This window comes from Lonchura striata, chromosome 32 (assembly GCF_050655825.1).
Source record: "Lonchura striata isolate lonStrDom1 chromosome 32, ASM5065582v1, whole genome shotgun sequence".
Taxonomy (NCBI): Eukaryota; Metazoa; Chordata; class Aves; order Passeriformes; family Estrildidae; genus Lonchura; species Lonchura striata.
Genome location: NC_140734.1, coordinates 6,793,827 through 6,812,130, shown reverse-complemented (window position 1 = coordinate 6,812,130; position 18,304 = coordinate 6,793,827). Strand labels below are relative to the sequence as shown.

The 18,304-nt window shown below is 60.9% G+C and overlaps 2 protein-coding genes across 8 annotated transcripts; one reads left to right on the top strand and one right to left on the bottom strand.

The window, feature by feature from the left end:
* The first annotated feature begins 544 nt into the window (after nt 1-544).
* Nucleotides 545-13,877, top strand: TRAPPC14 (trafficking protein particle complex subunit 14). 7 transcript variants are annotated; one of them, XM_085564179.1, is made up of 13 exons: nt 545-1,853; nt 1,964-2,059; nt 3,212-3,413; nt 4,033-4,119; nt 4,767-4,887; nt 5,916-6,063; nt 6,738-6,820; nt 7,924-8,084; nt 8,975-9,930; nt 9,963-10,097; nt 11,367-11,548; nt 12,744-12,873; nt 12,964-13,877. In XM_085564179.1, the coding sequence occupies exons 1-13, from the start codon at nt 627-629 to the stop codon at nt 12,988-12,990; spliced, it is 3,555 nt and encodes a 1,184-aa protein (XP_085420305.1). In that variant the 5' UTR covers nt 545-626; the 3' UTR covers nt 12,991-13,877. The 7 variants fall into 7 exon arrangements, 6 of the variants coding, with proteins under 6 accessions (XP_085420305.1, XP_085420306.1, XP_085420307.1 ...); XM_085564180.1 differs by lacking the exon at nt 12,964-13,877 and adding an exon at nt 12,317-12,407 and having other exon boundaries at nt 12,705-12,787; XR_014950631.1 differs by having other exon boundaries at nt 546-1,853; nt 12,744-12,955; nt 13,026-13,877.
* Nucleotides 13,878-14,255: 378 nt separating this feature from the next.
* LAMTOR4 (late endosomal/lysosomal adaptor, MAPK and MTOR activator 4) lies at nt 14,256-17,799 on the bottom strand. The gene is made up of 4 exons (XM_077789510.2): nt 17,765-17,799; nt 16,545-16,622; nt 15,481-15,598; nt 14,256-14,478 (listed from the first exon to the last, which is right to left on the bottom strand). The coding sequence occupies exons 1-4, from the start codon at nt 17,765-17,767 to the stop codon at nt 14,381-14,383; spliced, it is 297 nt and encodes a 98-aa protein (XP_077645636.1). The 5' UTR covers nt 17,768-17,799; the 3' UTR covers nt 14,256-14,380.
* Between the last annotated feature and the right edge of the window lie 505 nt (nt 17,800-18,304).

The window sequence follows — 18,304 nt, the reverse complement described above, 5'->3', positions numbered from 1 at the left end:
ATTCCCAGAATTTCCTTGGGAATTTACCCTTTAATTCCCTCAGGATTTAACCCCTCCTGAGGGAATTAAATTTTAATTTCTGCGCTGTATTTTTCCCTCATTTCTCCCAGGTTTTTCCCCATTTCCCCCCCAGATTTCCAAAATTCCTTCAGGATTTAACCTCTCAATTCCCAGATATTTTCCCTCCTATTTTCCCATTTTTCCCCAATTTTTTCTCCATTTCCACCCCAATTTTTTCCCCATTTCCCTCCTATTTTCCCCAATTTTTCCCAGTTTTTCCTCATTTTTTCCCCATTTCCCCTCCTAATTTACCCAAATTTTCCCCTATTTTCCCTTCTATTTTCCCCATTTCCCTCCTATTTTCCCCAATTTTTTCCCCAGTTTTTCCTCATTTTTTCCCCATTTCCCCTCCTAATTTACCCAAATTTTCCCCTATTTCCCCCCAATTTTTCCCCCATTTCCCCTCCTATTTTCCCCAATTTCCCCCCATTTTTTCCCCCCAATTTTCCCCATTTTTTCCCCCCAATTTTCCCCATTTTTTCCCCATTTTCCCCCCAATTTTCCCCCAATTTTTCCCCAATTTCCCCCATTTTTCCCCCCAATTTTCCCCCCGGATCCCCGGCTCCATGGAATCCCAGTGCGATTACTCCATGTACTTCCCGGCCGTTCCCTTCCCGCCGCGGGAGTCGCTGGCGGGAGAATCCTCGGGATACCGGGCGCTGCCGCGCCGCAACCACCTGTACCTGGGCGAGACCGTGCGCTTCCTGCTGGTGCTGCGCCGCAACGCCGGCAACGCCGACCGGAACGCCGGGAACGCCGAGAGAAACACCGGGAACGCCGACCGGAACGCCGGGAACACCGGGAATGCCGAGAGAAACACCGGGAACGCCGACCGGAACGCTGAGAGAAACACTGAGAGAAACACCGGGAACGCCGACAGGAACACCGGGAACGTCGACAGGAACACCGGGAACGTCGACAGGAGCACTGAGAGAAACACCGGGAACGCCGACAGGAACACCGGGAATGTTGACAGAAACACCGGGAACGCCGACCAGAACACCAGGAACATCGACAGGAACACCGGGAACGTCGACAGGAGCACTGAGAGAAAAACCGGGAATGCCGAGAGGAGCGCTGAGAGAAGCACGGGGAACGTCGACAGAAACACCGGGAATGTTGACAGAAACACCGGGAACGCCGAGAGAAACACCGGGAATGCTGAGAGAAGCACCGGGAACGCCGACAGGAGCACCGGGAACGCCGAGAGAGCTCCTGGGAACGCTGAGAGAATTCCTGCCAATCCTGAGAGAATTCCCGCCAATTCAGGCGAAATTCCCGCCAATCCCGACGGAATTCCCGCCAAACCTGAGAGAACGCCCGCCCACTCCGGCACAGACTCCGCCCACTCCAGCGCAGACCACGCCCAGTCCAGAACAAACCCCACCCACTCTGCCTCAAACCCCGCCCACTCCAGCGCAGACCACGCCCATTCCAGCACATACCACGCCCACTCCAGCACAGACCACGCCCATTCCAGCGCAGACCACGCCCACTCCAGCGCAGACCACGCCCATTTCAGCGCAGACTCCGCCCACTCGGGCTCAAGCCACGCCCATTTCAGCACAGACCCCGCCCACGGCTCGCCCTGGGCGCAGCTGGCGGCGTCGCTGTCGGCGCTGGCCACGGTGACGAGCGGGGACAGCCGGGCGCGGGACGACGACGACGACGACGACGGCAGCGCCGGGAATTTCGGGAGCGGCGCCGAGGAGCCCCGGGAGCCGCCGCTCTTCCGGGAGTGCCGCGCGCTGCTGACGCACGCCAGGGGCCCCCCGGGCGGCGCCGGGGCCGGGGTGAGCGCGGAAAACCGGGAATTTCGGGACACGGGGGCGGCGAGCTGCCACTTCTCCTGGGGTTTTCCATTTTTCCCAATTTTTCCCAATTTTTTCCCATTTTTTCCCAGCTCCCCGTGGACGATCCCATCATCTCCCAGGATGAGGTCATTTTCCCGCTCACCGTGGCCCTGGACCGGCTCCCGCCCGGCACCGCCAAGGCCAAGGTGGGGACATCTGGGGACATTGGTGACATCTGGGGACACCTTGGGGACATTTGGGGACACCTTGGGGACATTTGGGGACACTTTGGGGACATCTGGGGACACTTTGGGGACATCTGGGGACACTTTGGGGACATTTGGGGACACTTTGGGGACATCTGGGGACACTTTGGGGACACCTTGGGGACATTTGGGGACACTTTGGGGACATTTGGGGACACTTTGGGGACATCTGGGGACACTTTGGGGACATCTGGGGACACGTTGGGGACACCTTGGGGACATTTGGGGACACTTTGGGGACATTTAGGGACACCTTGGGGACATTTGGGGACATCTGGGGACACTTTGGGGACATTTAGGGACACCTTGGGGACACCTTGGGGACATTTGGGGACACTTTGGGGACATTGGGGACATCGGGAATGGATGGGGAAGGACTTTGGGGTCACTTTGGGGACATTGGGGACGTCAGCAATGGGATGGGGAGGGAATTTGGGGACACTTTGGGGACACATTGGGGACAACTGCGGACATTGGGAATGGATGGGCAGGGACCCTGGGGACACCGTGGGGTCATTTGGGACACTGAGACACCTTGGGGACACTTTGGGGACATTTGGGGATAATATGGGGACACTTTGGGGACATTGGGGACAACTGGGGACATTGGGAATGGATGGGGAGGGACCTTGGGGACACCTTGGGGACATTTGGGGGTGATTTGGGGACACTTTGGGACACTTTGGGGATAATTTGGGGACACTTTGGGGACACTGGGGACAACTGGGGACACCGGGAATGGATGGGGAGGGACCTTGGGGACATTTGGGGGTGATTTGGGGACACTTTGGGACACTTTGGGGATAATTTGGGGACACTTTGGGGACACTGGGGACAACTGGGGACACCGGGAATGGATGGGGAGGGAATCTGGGGACACTTTGGGGACACTCTGGGGACATTGGGGACATTCGGAATGGATGGGGAGGGACCTTGGGGACACTGGGGACACTTTGGGGACATCGGGAATGGGATGGGGAGGGACCTTGGGGACACTTTGGGGACACGGGGATGGGCTGGGATGGGGAGGGGACAGCGCGGTGACCTTGGGGACGCTTTGGTGACCCCGTGGTGTCCCCTTGGTGTCCCCAGATCGTGGTGACCGTGTGGCAGCGGGACACGGAGCCCCCGGAGCTGCAGGAGGGGACAGGGCCAGGGCCAGGGCCAGGCCAGGTGACAATGACAGGGACAGGGACAGGGACAGGGCCAGGGCCAGGGGGGTACCTGAGGCTGCTCCAGGGCCGCGCCCCCGGCCAGGTGTTCCGGCAGCAGCACGGGGCCTTCAAGGCACAAGGTGAGGTCCCCAGATGTCCCCAAAGTGTCACCTGCCCTCCCAGAGTGTCCCCAAGTGTCCCCAGAGTGTCCCCGAGTGTCCCCTCCCCAGTGGTGCCACCCCCAGGTGTCCCCTCAGTGCCACCCCCAGGTGTTCCGGCAGCAGCACGGGGCCTTCAAGGCGCAAGGTGAGGTCCCCAGATGTCCCCAAAGTGTCACCTGCCCTCCCTGAGTGTCCCCAAGTGTCCCCAAGTGTCCTGTGAGTGTCCTCGAGTGTCCCCAAGTGCCCCAAACCGCCCTTCCAAGGACCCCTAAGGATTGTCCCCAACCCTGACTTGGGGACACTTCTGGTGCCACCAAGGCAGGACAAGGTCTCTTGGCTCAGCCTGGTGGCCCTGCCTGGCTGTCCCCAAGTGTCCCCAAGGCCCTCCCAGTGTCCCCAAGGCCACCCTGGTGTCCCCAAGTGTCCCAAAGCCACCCCAAACCTCTCAGTGACCCCAAGGATTGTCTCCAACCTCACCTTGGGGACACTTCTGGTGTCACCAAGGCAGGACAAGGTCCCTTGGCTCAGCCTGGTGGCCCTGGCTGGCTGTCCCCAAGTGTCCCCTGGTGTCCCCAAGTGTCCCCTGGTGTCCCCACAGTGTCCACGCTGCTGACGGTGCTGCCACCCCCCCGTGTCCGCTGCCGCCAGGTGACCGTGTCCGGCAAGTACCTGACCGTGCTCAAAGGTGACAGCTGGGGACATCTGGGGGGGTTGGGGACATTTGGGGGAGGTTGGGGACATTTGGGGACATTGGCGGGTTGGGGACTTTGGGGGGGTTGGGGACAAAGGGAGGGGAGAGGGTGGGGGGGGAGAAAAGGTGGGAGGGTCACCCCCGATGTCCCTGATGTCCCCAGTGTCCCCAATGTCCCCAATATCCCCAGTCCCCCCCAATCCCCCAATGTCCCCAATGCCCTGGATGTCCCCAACGTCCCCAATGTCCCCCATGTCTCCAATGTCCTTGATGTCCCCAATGTCCCCAATGCCCTGGATGTCCCTGATGTCCCCAGTGTCCCCAGTCCCCCAATCCCCCAATGTCCCCAATGTCCCCAATGCCCTGGATGTCCCCAACGTCCCCAATGTCCCCGATGTCCCCAGTGCTGAACGGCTCGTCCCAGGAGGAGCTGTCCCTGTGGGACGTGCAGGTCCTGCCCCATGTCCCCAATGTTCTGGATGTCCCCAATGTCCCCAGTGTCCCCAGTCCCCCAGTGTCCCCAGTGTCCCCAATGCCCTGGATGTCCCCAGTGTCCCCAATGTCCTTGATGTCCCCAGTGTCCCCAATGTCCCCAATGCCCTGGATGTCCCCAACGTCCCCAATGTCCCCGATGTCCCCAGTGCTGAACGGCTCGTCCCAGGAGGAGCTGTCCCTGTGGGACGTGCAGGTCCTGCCCAATTTCAACGCCAGTTACCTGCCCGTGATGCCCGACGGCTCCGTGCTGCTCGTGGACGACGTCTGGTGAGCACCTGGGGACACCTGAGAACATCTGGGGATACCGGGGGACACCTGGGAGACAGCTTGGGGACACCTGGGGACACCTGGGGACACCTGAGAACATCTGGGGATACCGGGGGACACCTGGGAGACAGCCTGGGGACACCTGGGGACACCTGGGGACATCTGAGGATACCGGGGGACACCTGGGAGACAGCTTGGGGACATCTGGGGACACCTGGGGACACCTGGGGACATCTGGGGGCAGCTGGGGACACCTTTGAGACAACTGGTGATGGCTGGGGGACACCTGGGGTCAGCTGGAAACACCCTGGGGACATCTGGGGGCACCTGGGGACACCTGGGAGCACCACAGGGACATCTTGTGACAGCTGGAGACACCTTGGGGACACCTGGGAGCACCACAGGGACATCTTGAGACAGCTGGAGACACCTTGGGGACAATGTGGGGGTACCTGGGGCACCATAGGGACATCTGGGGACACCCTGGGGACAGCAGGGGACACCTGGGGGACACTTTGGGCATGGGAGGAGACCTTGAGGACACCATGAGGACTTTGGGGACAGTTTAGGGCCCCTGGGGACACCATGAGGACCTTGGGGACATTGTGGAGACCTTGGGGACACCAAGAAGACATTGGGGACATGTGCAGACCTTGAGGACATCATGAGGACCTTGGGGACATTGTGGAGACCTTGGGGACACCATGAGGACCTTGGGGACACCAAGAGGACATTGGGGACACCATGAGAACCTTGGGGACATTGTGGGAATTCTGGGGGCATCATGAGGACTTTGGGGACACCATGAGGACCTTGGGGACAATGTGGGGACCTTGGGGACACCAAGAGGACATTGGGGACAATGTGGGGACCTTGAGGACAATGTGGGGACCTTGGGGACACCAAGAAGACCACGAGAACCTTGGGAACGGGAGAGAACTTTGGGGACAACGTGAGGACCTTGGGGATGTGACCCGTCCCCTGATTGTCCCCAACGTCCCCTGAGTGTCCCCACCGTCCCCTCGCAGCCACCACTCCGGGGAGGTCCCCGTCGGGGCGTTCTGCCGTGTCCCCGGGTGCCACTCGGGGTGGCCGTGTCCCCTCAGCGCCCTGGAGGAGCAGAACTTCCTGTTCCAGCTGCAGGCGCCCGAGCGGCCGCCCCGCGACGCCAAGGAGGTGAGGGGACCCCGCGGTGGCCTTGGGGACATCGTGGTGGCCTTGGGGATGTCCATCAAAGGCCACCAGGCTGGGCCAAAGGGGTTTGTTCCACCTTGGTGGCACCAGAAGTGTCCCCAGGTTGGGGTTTGGGGACAGTTCTTGGGGGTATGTGGGGAGTTGGAGACATCGTGGTGGCCTTGGGGACACCATGGTGGCCTTGGGGACGTCCAGTGAGGGTCACCAGGCTGGGCCAAGGGGGTTTGTCCCACCTTGGTGGCACCAAAAGTGTCCCCAAGTTGAGTCTGGGGACAGTTCTTGGGGGTATCTGGGGGTTGGGGACATCTGGGTGGCCTTGGGGACACTTGGGGACATCCATCAAGAGCCACCAGACTGGGCCAAGGGGCTTGGTCCCACCAGAAGTGTCCCCAAGTTGGGGTTGGGGACAATCCTCGGGGATCCCTGAGGGGATTTGGGGTGGCTTTGGGACACTTGGGGACATTTGGAGTGGCCTTGGGGACAACAATCAAGGGCCACCAACCCCATCCAAGCCCCCCAAGATGCCACCACCCCCCCACTGACCGTGATGTCCCCAGGCTTGGTGACAATCCCCGTTGTCCCCATTGGCCTTGGGGACGCTGGGGACACGGAGGCCACCACGGTGACACCGCGGTGACACCGATGTCCCCAAGCAGGGCCTGGAGGTGCCGCTGGTGGCCGTGGTCCGGTGGTCGACGCCGAAGCTGCCGTTCACCAGCAGCATCGTCACCCACTACCGGTGAGTGCCACCCGCCGTCACCTCCGTGTCCCCAAGGCCACCAGAACCCCCTGTGGTGCCACCACCTCGTTGTCACCGCGTTGTCACCTCTTTGTCCCCATGTTCCTCCGTCCTCAGAACGTTCCGGGGCTCCTTCTGGACTTTCCCACGATGCCACCTCCATGTCCCCAATGTCCCCATGATGTCCCCAAGCCCTCCAGACCCTCCTGACTTCTCCTACATGTGCCACCACCTCCTGTCCCCTCATTGTCCCAGTGCCACCACAACCCCGGAGCTCTCTGGGGCTCCTTCAGCGGTGTCCCTGTGATGCCACCACCATGTCCCCAATGTCCCCAAGCTCTCCAGACCCTCCTGGCTGCCCCTTCACGTGCCACCACCTCCTGTCCCCTCATCGTCCCAGTGCCACCACATCCCTGGAGCTCTCTGGGGCTCCTTCAGCGGTGTCCCCGTGATGCCACCGCCATGTCACCAGTGTCCCCAATGTCCCCAAGCTCTCCAGACCCTCCTGGCTTCTTCTACGTGTGCCACCACCTCCTGTCCCCTCATTGTCCCAGTTCCACCACATCCCTGGAGCTCTCTGGGGCTCCTTCAGCGGCGTCCCCGTGATGCCACCTCCATGTCCCCAATGTCCCCAATGTCCCCAAGCTCTCCAGACCCTCCTGGCTGCCCCTTCATGTGCCACCACCTCCTGTCCCCTCATCGTCCCAGTGCCACCACATCCCCGGAGCTCTCTGGGGCTCCTTCAGCGGTGTCCCCGTGATGCCACCACCATGTCCCCAATGTCCCCAAGCTCTCCAGACCCTCCTGGCTTCTCCTACGTGTGCCACCACCTCCTGTCCCCTCATCGTCCCAGTGCCACCACGTCCCCGGAGCTCTCTGGGGCTCCTTCAGCGGTGTCCCCGTGATGCCACCGCCATGTCACCATGATGTCCCCATGATGTCCCCAAGCTCTCCAGACCCTCCTGGCTGCCCCTTCACATGCCACCACCTCCTGTCCCCTCATCGTCCCAGTGCCACCACGTCCCCGGAGCTCTCTGGGGCTCCTTCAGCGGTGTCCCCGTGATGCCACCGCCATGTCCCCGATGTCCCCATGATGTCCCCAGGCTGCCGAGCATCCGGCTGGAGCGGCCGCGCTTCGTGATGACGGCCACCTGCGAGTCCCCCGTGGTGGCCCTGCAGCGCTTCACCGTCACCTACACCCTGCTCAACGACCTGCAGGACTTCCTGGCCGTCCGGCTGGTCTGGACACCCGAGGCCACCGCCGGTGGGGACACTTGGGGACATCTGGGGACATTGGGGACACTTGGGGACACTGGAGGGATTGGGGACATTGGGGACCTGCAGGACTTCCTGGCCCTCTGGCTGGTCTGGACACCTGAAGCCACCACCAGTGGGGACACTGGGGACACTTGGGGACATTGGGGGGATTGGGGGGACTGGGGACACTTGGGGACATCTGGGGACACTTGGGGATTGGGGACATTGGGGACCTGCAGGACTTCCTGGCCATCCGGCTGGTCTGGACACCCGAGGCCACCACCAGTGGGGACACTTGGGGACATCTGGGGGGATTGGGGACATTTGGGGACATTTGGGGACACTTGGGGACATTTGGGGGATTGGGGACACTGAGGACATCGAGGAGATCCCCCAAGAAAAACCTAAAAAATCCTTTAAAAATCTCCCAAAAAACCCCCAAAAAGTCCCCCAAAAATGCCCCAAAAATAAAAAAAAAATCCAAAAAAACCCACCAGAAAAATCCCCCCAAAAATCCCCAAAAAACCCCCCAAGAATCCAAAAAAACCCCCAAAATCCACCAAAAAATCCCCCCAAAAAGCCCAAATAACCACCAGAAAAATCCCCCAAAATCGTAAAAAATTCCCAAAAATCTGAAAAAAAACCCCAAAAAATCCCTCAAAAAAATCTCAAAATTCCCCCCCAAAATGACCAAAAAAACTCCCAAAAAACCCCAAAGAAATCCCCAAAAAAATCCATTAAAAAACCCCCCAAAACCCCTTAAAAACCCCAAAAAAACCACTGAAAAAATTGAAAAAAAATCCCCAAAAATCCCCAAAATAAATCCCCCAAAAAAATTCCCATAAAACCCCCAAAATCCCCCCAAAAAATTCCCAAAATTCCCTTTTCTGGCCGCAGGGAAGTCGCGGGGCGCGCTGGACTCGGTGGTTTGCCACACGCCGCTGACCAACCTGGGCTACTCGCGCAAGGGCAGCGCCCGCACCTTCCGCGTGGCCTTCCAGGCGCTGCGGGCCGGCCTCTTCGAGGTCAGTGCCACCTGTGCCACCTGTGCCACCCTCGGTGTCACCTCGGTGTCACCTGTGCCACCCCTGTCCCCGTTATCCCCGTCCTTACCCCGTTCCCAGTGTTCCCAGTATCCCCAGTATCCCCGTTCCAGGCGCTGCGGGCCGGCCTCTTCGAGGTCAGTGCCACCTGTGCCACCCCCGGTGCCACCTGTGCCACCCTCGGTGTCACCTGTGCCACCCTCGGTGTCACCTCTGTCACCCCAGTGCCACCCCTGTCCCCGTTATCCCCCTCCTTACCCTGTTCCCAGTGTTCCCAGTATCCCCAGTATCCCCATTCCAGGCGCTGCGGGCCGGCCTCTTCGAGGTCAGTGCCACCTGTGCCACCTGTGCCACCTGTGCCACCCTCGGTGTCACCTGTGCCACCCCAGTGCCACCCCTGTCCCCGTTATCCCCGTCCTTACCCCGTTCCCAGTGTTCCCAGTATCCCCAGTATCCCCGTTCCAGGCGCTGCGGGCCGGCCTCTTCGAGGTCAGTGCCACCTGTGCCACCTGTGCCACCCTCGGTGTCACCTCAGTGTCACCTGTGCCACCCCTGTCCCCGTTATCCCCCTCCTTACCCCGTTCCCAGTGTTCCCAGTATCCCCAGTATCCCCGTTCCAGGCGCTGCGGGCCGGCCTCTTCGAGGTCAGTGCCACCTGTGCCACCCTCAGTGCCACCTCGGTGTCACCTGTGCCACCCCTGTCCCCGTTATCCCCCTCCTTACCCCGCTCCCAGTGTTCCCAGTATCCCCAGTATCCCCGTTCCAGGCGCTGCGGGCCGGCCTCTTCGAGGTCAGTGCCACCTGTGCCACCTCGGTGTCACCTGTGCCACCCTCGGTGTCACCTGTGCCACCCTCGGTGTCACCTCAGTGTCACCTGTGCCACCCCTGTCCCCGTTATCCCCCTCCTTACCCCGCTCCCAGTGTTCCCAGTATCCCCAGTATCCCCGTTCCAGGCGCTGCGGGCCGGCCTCTTCGAGGTCAGTGCCACCTGTGCCACCTCGGTGTCACCTGTGCCACCTCGGTGTCACCTGTGCCACCCCAGTGCCACCCCTGTCCCCGTTATCCCCGTCCTTACTCCGTTCCCAGTGTTCCCAGTGTTCCCAGTATCCCCAGTATCCCCGTTCCAGTCCATTTCTGGTCACCAGTGCCACCCCAGTGCCACCCGTGCCCATCCCAGTCCCTCCCAGTGCCTCCCAGTACATCCCAGTGCTCTCCCAGTCCCCCCCAGTACTCCCAAATCCCCTCCCAAAACTCCCTCCCAGTGCCCCAAATCCCCTCCCAGTATCCCCAGAACTTCCTCCCAGTCGCTCCCAGTTCCCTCCCAGTCCCTCCCAGTGCCCCAAAGCTCCCTCCCAGTGCCCCCAAACCCTCTCCCAGTGGCTCCCAGTCCCCCCCAGTGCCTCCCAGTATCTCCAGAACTCCCTCCCAGTCGCTCCCAGTTCCCTCCCAGTGCCCTCCCAGTGCCTCCAGTGCCCCAAATCCCCCCCAAACCCCATCCCAGTCCCTCCCAGTTCCCTCCCAGTGGCTCCCAGTTCCCTCCCAGTGCCCTCCCAGTGCCTCCAGTGCCCCAAATCCCCCCCAGAACTCCCTCCCAGTGCCCCCAAATCCCCTCCAAGTCCCTCCCAGTGCCCCCAAACCCCCTCCCAGTCCCTCCCAGTTCCCTCCCAGTGCCCCAAAACCCCTTTCCAGTCCCTCCCAGCTGCTCCCAGTTCCCTCCCAGTGCCCCCAAACCCCCTCCCAGTCCCTCCCAGTTCCCTCCCAGTGCCCCAAAACCCCTTTCCAGTCCCTCCCAGCTGCTCCCAGTTCCCTCCCAGTGCCCCCAAACCCCCTCCCAGTCCCTCCCAGTGCCTCCAAACCCCCTCCCAGTCCCTCCCAGTGCCCCCAAACCCCCTCCCAGTCCCTCCCAGTCCCTCCCAGTGCCCCCAAACCCCCTCCCAGTCCCTCCCAGTTCCCTCCCAGTGCCCCCAAACCCCCTCCCAGTTCCCTCCCAGTGCCCCCAAACCCCCTCCCAGTCCCTCCCAGTGCCCCCAAACCCCCTCCCAGTCCCTCCCAGTGCCTCCAAACCCCCTCCCAGTCCCTCCCAGTGCCCCCAAACCCCCTCCCAGTTCCCTCCCAGTGCCCCCAAACCCCCTCCCAGTCCCTCCCAGTCCCTCCCAGTGCCCCCAAACCCCCTCCCAGTCCCTCCCAGTCCCTCCCAGTGCCTCCCAGTGCCCCCCAGTGGCTCCCAGTGACGCGCTGTGCCGCAGCTGTCGCAGCACATGCGGCTGAAGCTGCAGTTCACGGCCAGCGTGGGCGGCGCGGCGGGCGAGGCGCGGCCGCTGTCCCGCAAGGGCAGCCCCGGCTCCCCGGCCGTGCGCGAGCTCGTGGCCGGCCTGGGCCGCTCCCAGTCCTTCTCCCACCAGCAGCCCGCCCGCAGCCACCTCATGAGGTACTGGGAGCACTGGGAGCCACTGGGAGGCACTGGGAGGGACTGGGAGCAGCTGGGAGGGACTGGGAGCAGCTGGGAGGGAACTGGGAGGGAACTGGGAGCAGCTGGGAGGGACTGGGGGTGGATTGGGAGGGAACTGGGAGGGACTGGGAGGGAACTGGGAGCAGCTGGGAGGGACTGGGAGGGAACTGGGAGGGACTGGGAGGGACTGGGAGGAACTGGGAGGGACTGGGAGGGAACTGGGAGGGACTGGGAGGGACTGGGAGGGAACTGGGAGGGAACTGGGAGGGGGGTTTTGGGCAACTGGGAGGGACTGGGATGTGACAAAGGGACCCTGGGGAGGTGCCACCACTACCTTGGGTGACACAGGCGACACTGTGGGTGACACAGGTGAAACTGGGGGTGACACAGGGACAGTGTGGGTGATCTGAGGGTGACGCAGGGACACTGTGGGTGACACTGAGGTGACAGAGGTGACACTGCTGTCCCCAGGTCGGGCAGCGTCATGGAGCGCCGGGCCATCACCCCAGGGTGACACAGGGACACTGTGGGTGATCTGAGGGTGACGCAGGGACACTGTGGGTGACACGGGGACACTGTGGGTGACACGGGTGACACACAGGTGACACTGCTGTCCCCAGGTCGGGCAGCGTCATGGAGCGCCGGGCCATCACCCCAGGGTGACACAGGGACACTGTGGGTGACACAGGGACAGTGTCGGTGACACGGGTGACACTGAGGTGACAGAGGTGACACTGCTGTCCCCAGGTCGGGCAGTGTCATGGAGCGCCGGGCCATCACCCCAGGGTGACACTGTGGGTGACACGGGGACACTGTGGGTGACACTGAGGTGACACAGGTGACACTGCTGTCCCCAGGTCGGGCAGTGTCATGGAGCGCCGGGCCATCACCCCAGGGTGACGCAGGGACACTGTGGGTGACACGGGGACACTGTGGGTGACACGGGTGACACAGGGACACTGTGGGTGACACAGGGACACTGTGGGTGACACTGAGGTGACACAGGTGACACTGCTGTCCCCAGGTCGGGCAGCGTCATGGAGCGCTGGGCCATCACCCCGGGGTGACACTGTGGGTGACACGGGGACACTGTGGGTGACGCAGGGACACTGTGGGTGACACTGAGGTGACACAGGTGACACTGAGGTGACACAGGTGACACTGCTGTCCCCAGGTCGGGCAGTGTCATGGAGCGCCGGGCCATCACGCCGCCCGTGGGCTCCCCCGTGGGACGTCCCCTGTACCTGCCCGCGGGTGACAAAGCCGTGCTGGCCCTGGACAAGATCGCCAAGAGGGAGTGCAAGGTGCTGGTGGTGCCACCCCTGCAGTGACAGCAGCAGGGGACAATGGGGACAATGGGGACACGGGGACAATGGGGACACGGGGGGTGCAAGGTGCTGGTGGTGCCACCCCTGCAGTGACAGCAGGGACACAAGGGGACAATGGGGACACGGGGACAATGGGGACAATGGGGACACGGGGACAATGGGGACACGGGGAGTGCACGGTGCTGGTGGTGCCACCCCTGCAGTGACATCAGTAGGGGACACAAGGGGACAGGGAGGGACAGCTTGGGGACACCACTGGGACGGCACTGGGGTGGCACAGACGGCACTGGGACACTGCGGACAGCTTGGGGACAATGGGGACACTGCTGGGATGGCACAGACGACACTGGGGACAGCTTGGGGACAATGGGGACACCACTGGGGTGGCACAGACGACACTGGGGACAGCTTGGGGACAATGGGGACACTGCTGGGGTGGCACAGACGGCACTGGGACACTGGGGACAGCTTGGGGACAGTGGGGACACTGCTGGGGTGACACTGGGGATGGTGGTGGCACAATGGGGACATTGCAGAGTGGTAGGGACGGCTTGGGGACAGCGGGGACAATGGGGACAGGGCAACCCCCGGTGTCCCCAGAGCCTCAAGGCCACCTCCAGGGCCTTGGGGACAGGGACCAGGGGGACAGGGCCACCCCCAGTGCCACCTCCAGGGCCTTGGGGACACCGGGGACAGGGACCAGGGGGACAGGGACACCCTCAGTGTCCCCAGGGACAGGGACCAAGGGGACAGGGCCACCCCAGAGCCTTGGGGACACCTTGGGGACACGGCCTGGAGCCGTGCCCGCGTTCGGGGTGGGGATTTTGGGGACATTTGGGGACATCGGGGAAGTGTCCCCGAGCCAAAGTGGGACTGGGGGGGGAGGGGCCTGCAGTACCACCCCCGGGTTGGGGACATTGGGGACAAGGGTGGCACCTCTGTCCCTGTTATTTATTGCCAATAAAGAGACCTGGATGTCACCTGCTGGTGTCACCTGGATGTCCCCAGGGGTGGCCTGGATGTCACCTGGTGCCACCTGGATGTCACCTGGTGCCACCTGGATGTCCCCAAGAGTGGCCTGGATGTCCCCAAGGGTGTCCTGGATGTCACCTGGTGCCACCTGATGTCCCCAGGAAGGTCTGGATGTCCCCAGGGGTGGCCTGGATGTCACCTGGTGCCACCTAGATGTCCCCAGGAGGGTTTGGATGTCATCTGGTGCCACCTGGATGTCCCAAGGGTGGCCTGGATGTCACCTGGTGCCACCCGATGTCCCCAGGAAGGTCTGGATGTCCCAAGGGTGGCCTGGATGTCACCTGGTGCCACCCGATGTCCCCAAGGAGGTCACAAAGCGCCGCAGCCACCCTCGGACGTCGTTTATTGTCCCCACGGGGGGGATCTGGGGACACTTTGGGGACAGCAGAAGGCGGCCGGGGGCGGTGCCGCCGCCTCTGGGGACACTGTGGGGACACTTTGGGGACATCTTTCACACGGCCACCGGCTCCTGGACGTGGTGCTGGCGCTTGACCACGAAGAGTTTCTGTCCCGAGACGGTGACGAGGAGGGAGTGCTCGCCAAACACCACTGGGGACACGGGGACAGTGGGGACAGTGGGGACAGGGCCACCCCCAGGTCCCCAGGGCCACCCCAGGGTCGTCCCTGCTGTCCCCAGGGCCACCCCAGGGCCACCCCCGTGTCCCCAGGTCCACCCCAGGGCCACCCCCGTGTCCCCAGGGCCACCCCAGGGTCGTCCCCATGTCCCCAGGGCCACCTCCATGTCCCCAGGGCCACCCCGGTGACAGCAAGGACAGGGCCACCCCCCATGGGGACATCTGGGGACCCTGGGGTCATTTGGAGACCATTTGGGACCATTTAGGGGATGTTCTGGGGACGTTTTGGGGTCATTTTGGGACACTTGGGGTCATTTCGGGGCTGTTTGGGCCATTTCGGGGCCATTTGGCGCCCGTTTTGGGTATTTTGTGCCCGTTTTGGATATTTCGGGGCCGTTTTGTGCCCGTTTTGGGTATTTTGGGACCGTTTTGGATATTTTGTGCCCGTTTTGGATATTTCTGGGCCATTCCGTGCCCATTTTGGATATTTTGTCCCCCTTTTGGGTATTTCGGGGCCGTTTTGTGCCTGTTTTGGCTATTTTGTGCCCGTTTTGGATATTTTGGAGCCGTTCCATGCCCGTTTTGGATATTTTGTGCCCATTTTGGATATTTTGGAGCCGTTCCGTGCCCGTTTTGGATATTTTGGGGCCGTTCCGTGCCCATTTTGGATATTTTGTCCCCGTTTTGGGTATTTTGGAGCCGTTCCGTGCCCGTTTTGGATATTCTGGGGCCGTTCCGTGCCCGTTTTGGGTATTTTGGGGCCGTCCCGTGCCCGTTTTGGCTATTTTGTCCCCATTTTGGATATTTTGGAGCCGTTCCGTGCCCGTTTTGGATATTTTGGGGCGGTTTCGTGCCCGTTTTGGATATTTTGTGCCCGTTTTGGGTATTTTGGGGCGGTTTCGTGCCCGTTTTGGATATTTTGTGCCCGTTTTGGGTATTTTGGGGCGGTTTCGTGCCTGTTTTCGTGCCAGCTCACCCGAGAGGCGGCGGAAGGGCGGCTCGTGGCCGCGGGGCAGCCGCAGCCCCAGCGCCGTGGCCACCAGGCCCTGCAGGACGGTGGCCGTGTGCTCGTCGTTCTCCAGGTCCCCCGAGGACTGCCGAAGGAAGAATTCCGTATTTGGGGAACCCCGAAAGCTTTTTGGGAGTTCTCAGGGGGAACAAAAAAAATCCCCCCCAAAAAAACCCCCAAAAACTGGCACCGAAATGCAGCAAAATAACCCCAAAAAATGACTTGAGGACCCCCACAAAATTCCTGGGGATCCCCCCCAAAATTTCTTCTGGGAGTTCTCGCTCAAAGATCCCAAAAAAACTGGGGGACCCAGGAGGAGAAAACTCCCCAAAAATGCCCCAAAAAACCACCCCAAAAATGACCTGAGAACCACCCCCCCAAAAATTTCCCAAATTCTTGGGAATCCCCCCAAAACTTCTTGGGAATTCTCACTCCAAGATCCCCCCCCAAAAAATTGAAGCCTCCCAGAGGAAAACAAAAATCCCCAAAAAATAACCCAAAACCCACCTGGGAACCCCCAGTTTGAAGGGACCCCTCCCCAAATTGAGGAACCCCCAAAAAAGCTTCACCCCCCCCCCCCCCGAATTTCCCCCCTCCCCCAGATTTTGGCACCCTCAAATTCGAGGACCCCCCCCAGATTTTGCCTCCCCCCTCCCCCAACTTTTAGGGACCCCCTCCCCAGTTTTTGGGACCTCCCAGTTCCGCACCTCCCCCCATTTTTGGGACCCCAATTTTGGGACCCCTCCCCCCATTTTTTAGGGATCCCTTTCCCCAATTTTGAGACCCATTTTAGGGACCCCTCCCCCCATTTTTAGGAGCCCCCCTCAATTTTGGGACCCCTCCCTCATTTTTAGGCCCCCCTCCCCCCATTTTTAGGGACCCCTCCCCAATTTTTGGGACCCCAATTTTAGGCCCCCCTCCCCCCATTTTTAGGGACCCCTCCCCAATTTCAGGACCCCATTTTTAGGTCCCCCTCCCCCCAATTTTGGGACCCCTCCCCAATTTCGGGACCCCCCGTTCCAGCCCCTCACGGCCAGCACGGCGCCATCGCTGATCACGAGGAACCCGGCCTGGGCCGGAACCCGCTCCAGGCCCTGCGCCAGCGCCGCCTGCGGGCCACAGACAGCGCTGTAAACCAGTATGGACCAGTACCGACCAGTATAAACCGGTGTAAACCAGTACGGACCGGTATAAACCAGTGTAAACCAGTATGGACCAGTATAAACCAGTATAAACCAGTACGGACCAGTATACACCGGTGTAAACCAGTACGGACCAGTATACACCGGTATAAACCAGTACGGACCGGTATAAACTAGTGTAAACCAGTACGGACCAGTATAAACCAGTATAAACCAGTACGGACCGGTATAAACCGGTATAAACCAGTACGGACCAGTATAAACTAGTGTAAACCAGTACGGACCAGTATAAACCAGTACGGACCAGTATACACCGGTGTAAACCAGTACGGACCGGTATAAACCGGTATAAACCAGTACGGACCGGTATAAACTAGTGTAAACCAGTACGGACCAGTATAAACCAGTATAAACCAGTACGGACCGGTATAAACCGGTATAAACCAGTACGGACCAGTATAAACTAGTGTAAACCAGTACGGACCAGTATAAACCAGTACGGACCAGTATACACCGGTGTAAACCAGTACGGACCAGTATACACCGGTATAAACCAGTACGGACCAGTATAAACTAGTGTAAACCAGTACGGACCAGTATAAACCAGTATAAACCAGTACGGACCAGTATACACCGGTGTAAACCAGTACGGACCAGTATAAACTAGTGTAAACCAGTACGGACCGGTATAAACCAGTATAAACTAGTGTAAGTACGGACCAGTACACACCAGTATGGACCCGTATAAACCGGTACGGACAGCGTTAACCAGTATGGACCAGTACGGATCAGTGCAGCCCAGTATAAACCAGTACAGGCTGCTGTCATCCCAGTTCCCCCCCAGTCCATCCCAGTTCCCCCCCAGTCCATCCCAGTTCCCCCCAGTCCATCCCAGTCTCTCCCAGTTTATCCCAGTTCCCTCCCAGTCCCTCCCAGTCCATCCCAATTTATCCCAGTCCCTCCCAGTTCCCTCCCAGTCCATCCCAGTCTGTTCCCAGTCCCTCCCAGTCCCTCCCAGTCCCTCCCAGTCCATCCCAGTCTGTTCCCAGTCTCTCCCAGTCTCTCCCAGTCTCTCCCAGTCTCTCCCAGTTCCCCATCCCAGTTCTCACCATGGCGACGCTCCCGCTTTCCCTTCCGATCACGTGACCCGCCCTCAGTACCCGCCCCGCTCCCTCATTGGTTCAGCTCTTCTCTCGTCGCCGACCCATCCACCAATCATAGCCGGCTGCAGGATCACGTGGGCAGAGGGGCGTGGTGAACTCGCTGGTCCGGCGGGCCGGAAGTGACGTCAGTTACCCAGCGCGCGGCTCTGTAGTTTCCCCCACGGAACCGGAAGTTGCGCTCGCCCCGCGCATCTCGGTGGGTCCTCCCGCGCCGGAAGTGACGTCACTCCCCAGCGCGCTCTCCATCGTCCCTCGCTCCTCCAGCCCCGCCCCCGCGCCCCCCCAGAAATGCCGAAATTGGGGCAAAACGGCCCAAAAAAGCTTCAAAAAAACGGGAATTCCCCTCCACAAACCTCTCCATGGTAACCTTTGGGACAATCCCGGGTTTATTCCCCAGCTCCGGGACAATCCCGGGTTTATTCCCGGTGGCTCCGGGACAATCCCGGGTTTATTCCCCAGTCTGGGACAATCCCGGGTTTATTCCCC

Excerpts from the sequence above, each read along its gene's own strand:
- TRAPPC14 (XM_085564179.1), top strand. The coding sequence starts at position 627 with ATGGAATCCCAGTGCGATTACTCCATGTACTTCCCGGCCGTTCCCTTC. Across the intron at positions 1,854-1,963 it reads CGGGCGGCGCCGGGGCCGGG|CTCCCCGTGGACGATCCCAT; the intron begins GTGAGCGCGGAA and ends ATTTTTTCCCAG. Across the intron at positions 6,821-7,923 it reads AGCATCGTCACCCACTACCG|GCTGCCGAGCATCCGGCTGG; the intron begins GTGAGTGCCACC and ends TGATGTCCCCAG.
- LAMTOR4 (XM_077789510.2), bottom strand. Across the intron at positions 15,599-16,544 it reads GCGATGGCGCCGTGCTGGCC|TCCTCGGGGGACCTGGAGAA; the intron begins GTGAGGGGCTGG and ends TTCCTTCGGCAG. Across the intron at positions 14,479-15,480 it reads GCCCTTCCGCCGCCTCTCGG|TGGTGTTTGGCGAGCACTCC; the intron begins GTGAGCTGGCAC and ends CCGTGTCCCCAG.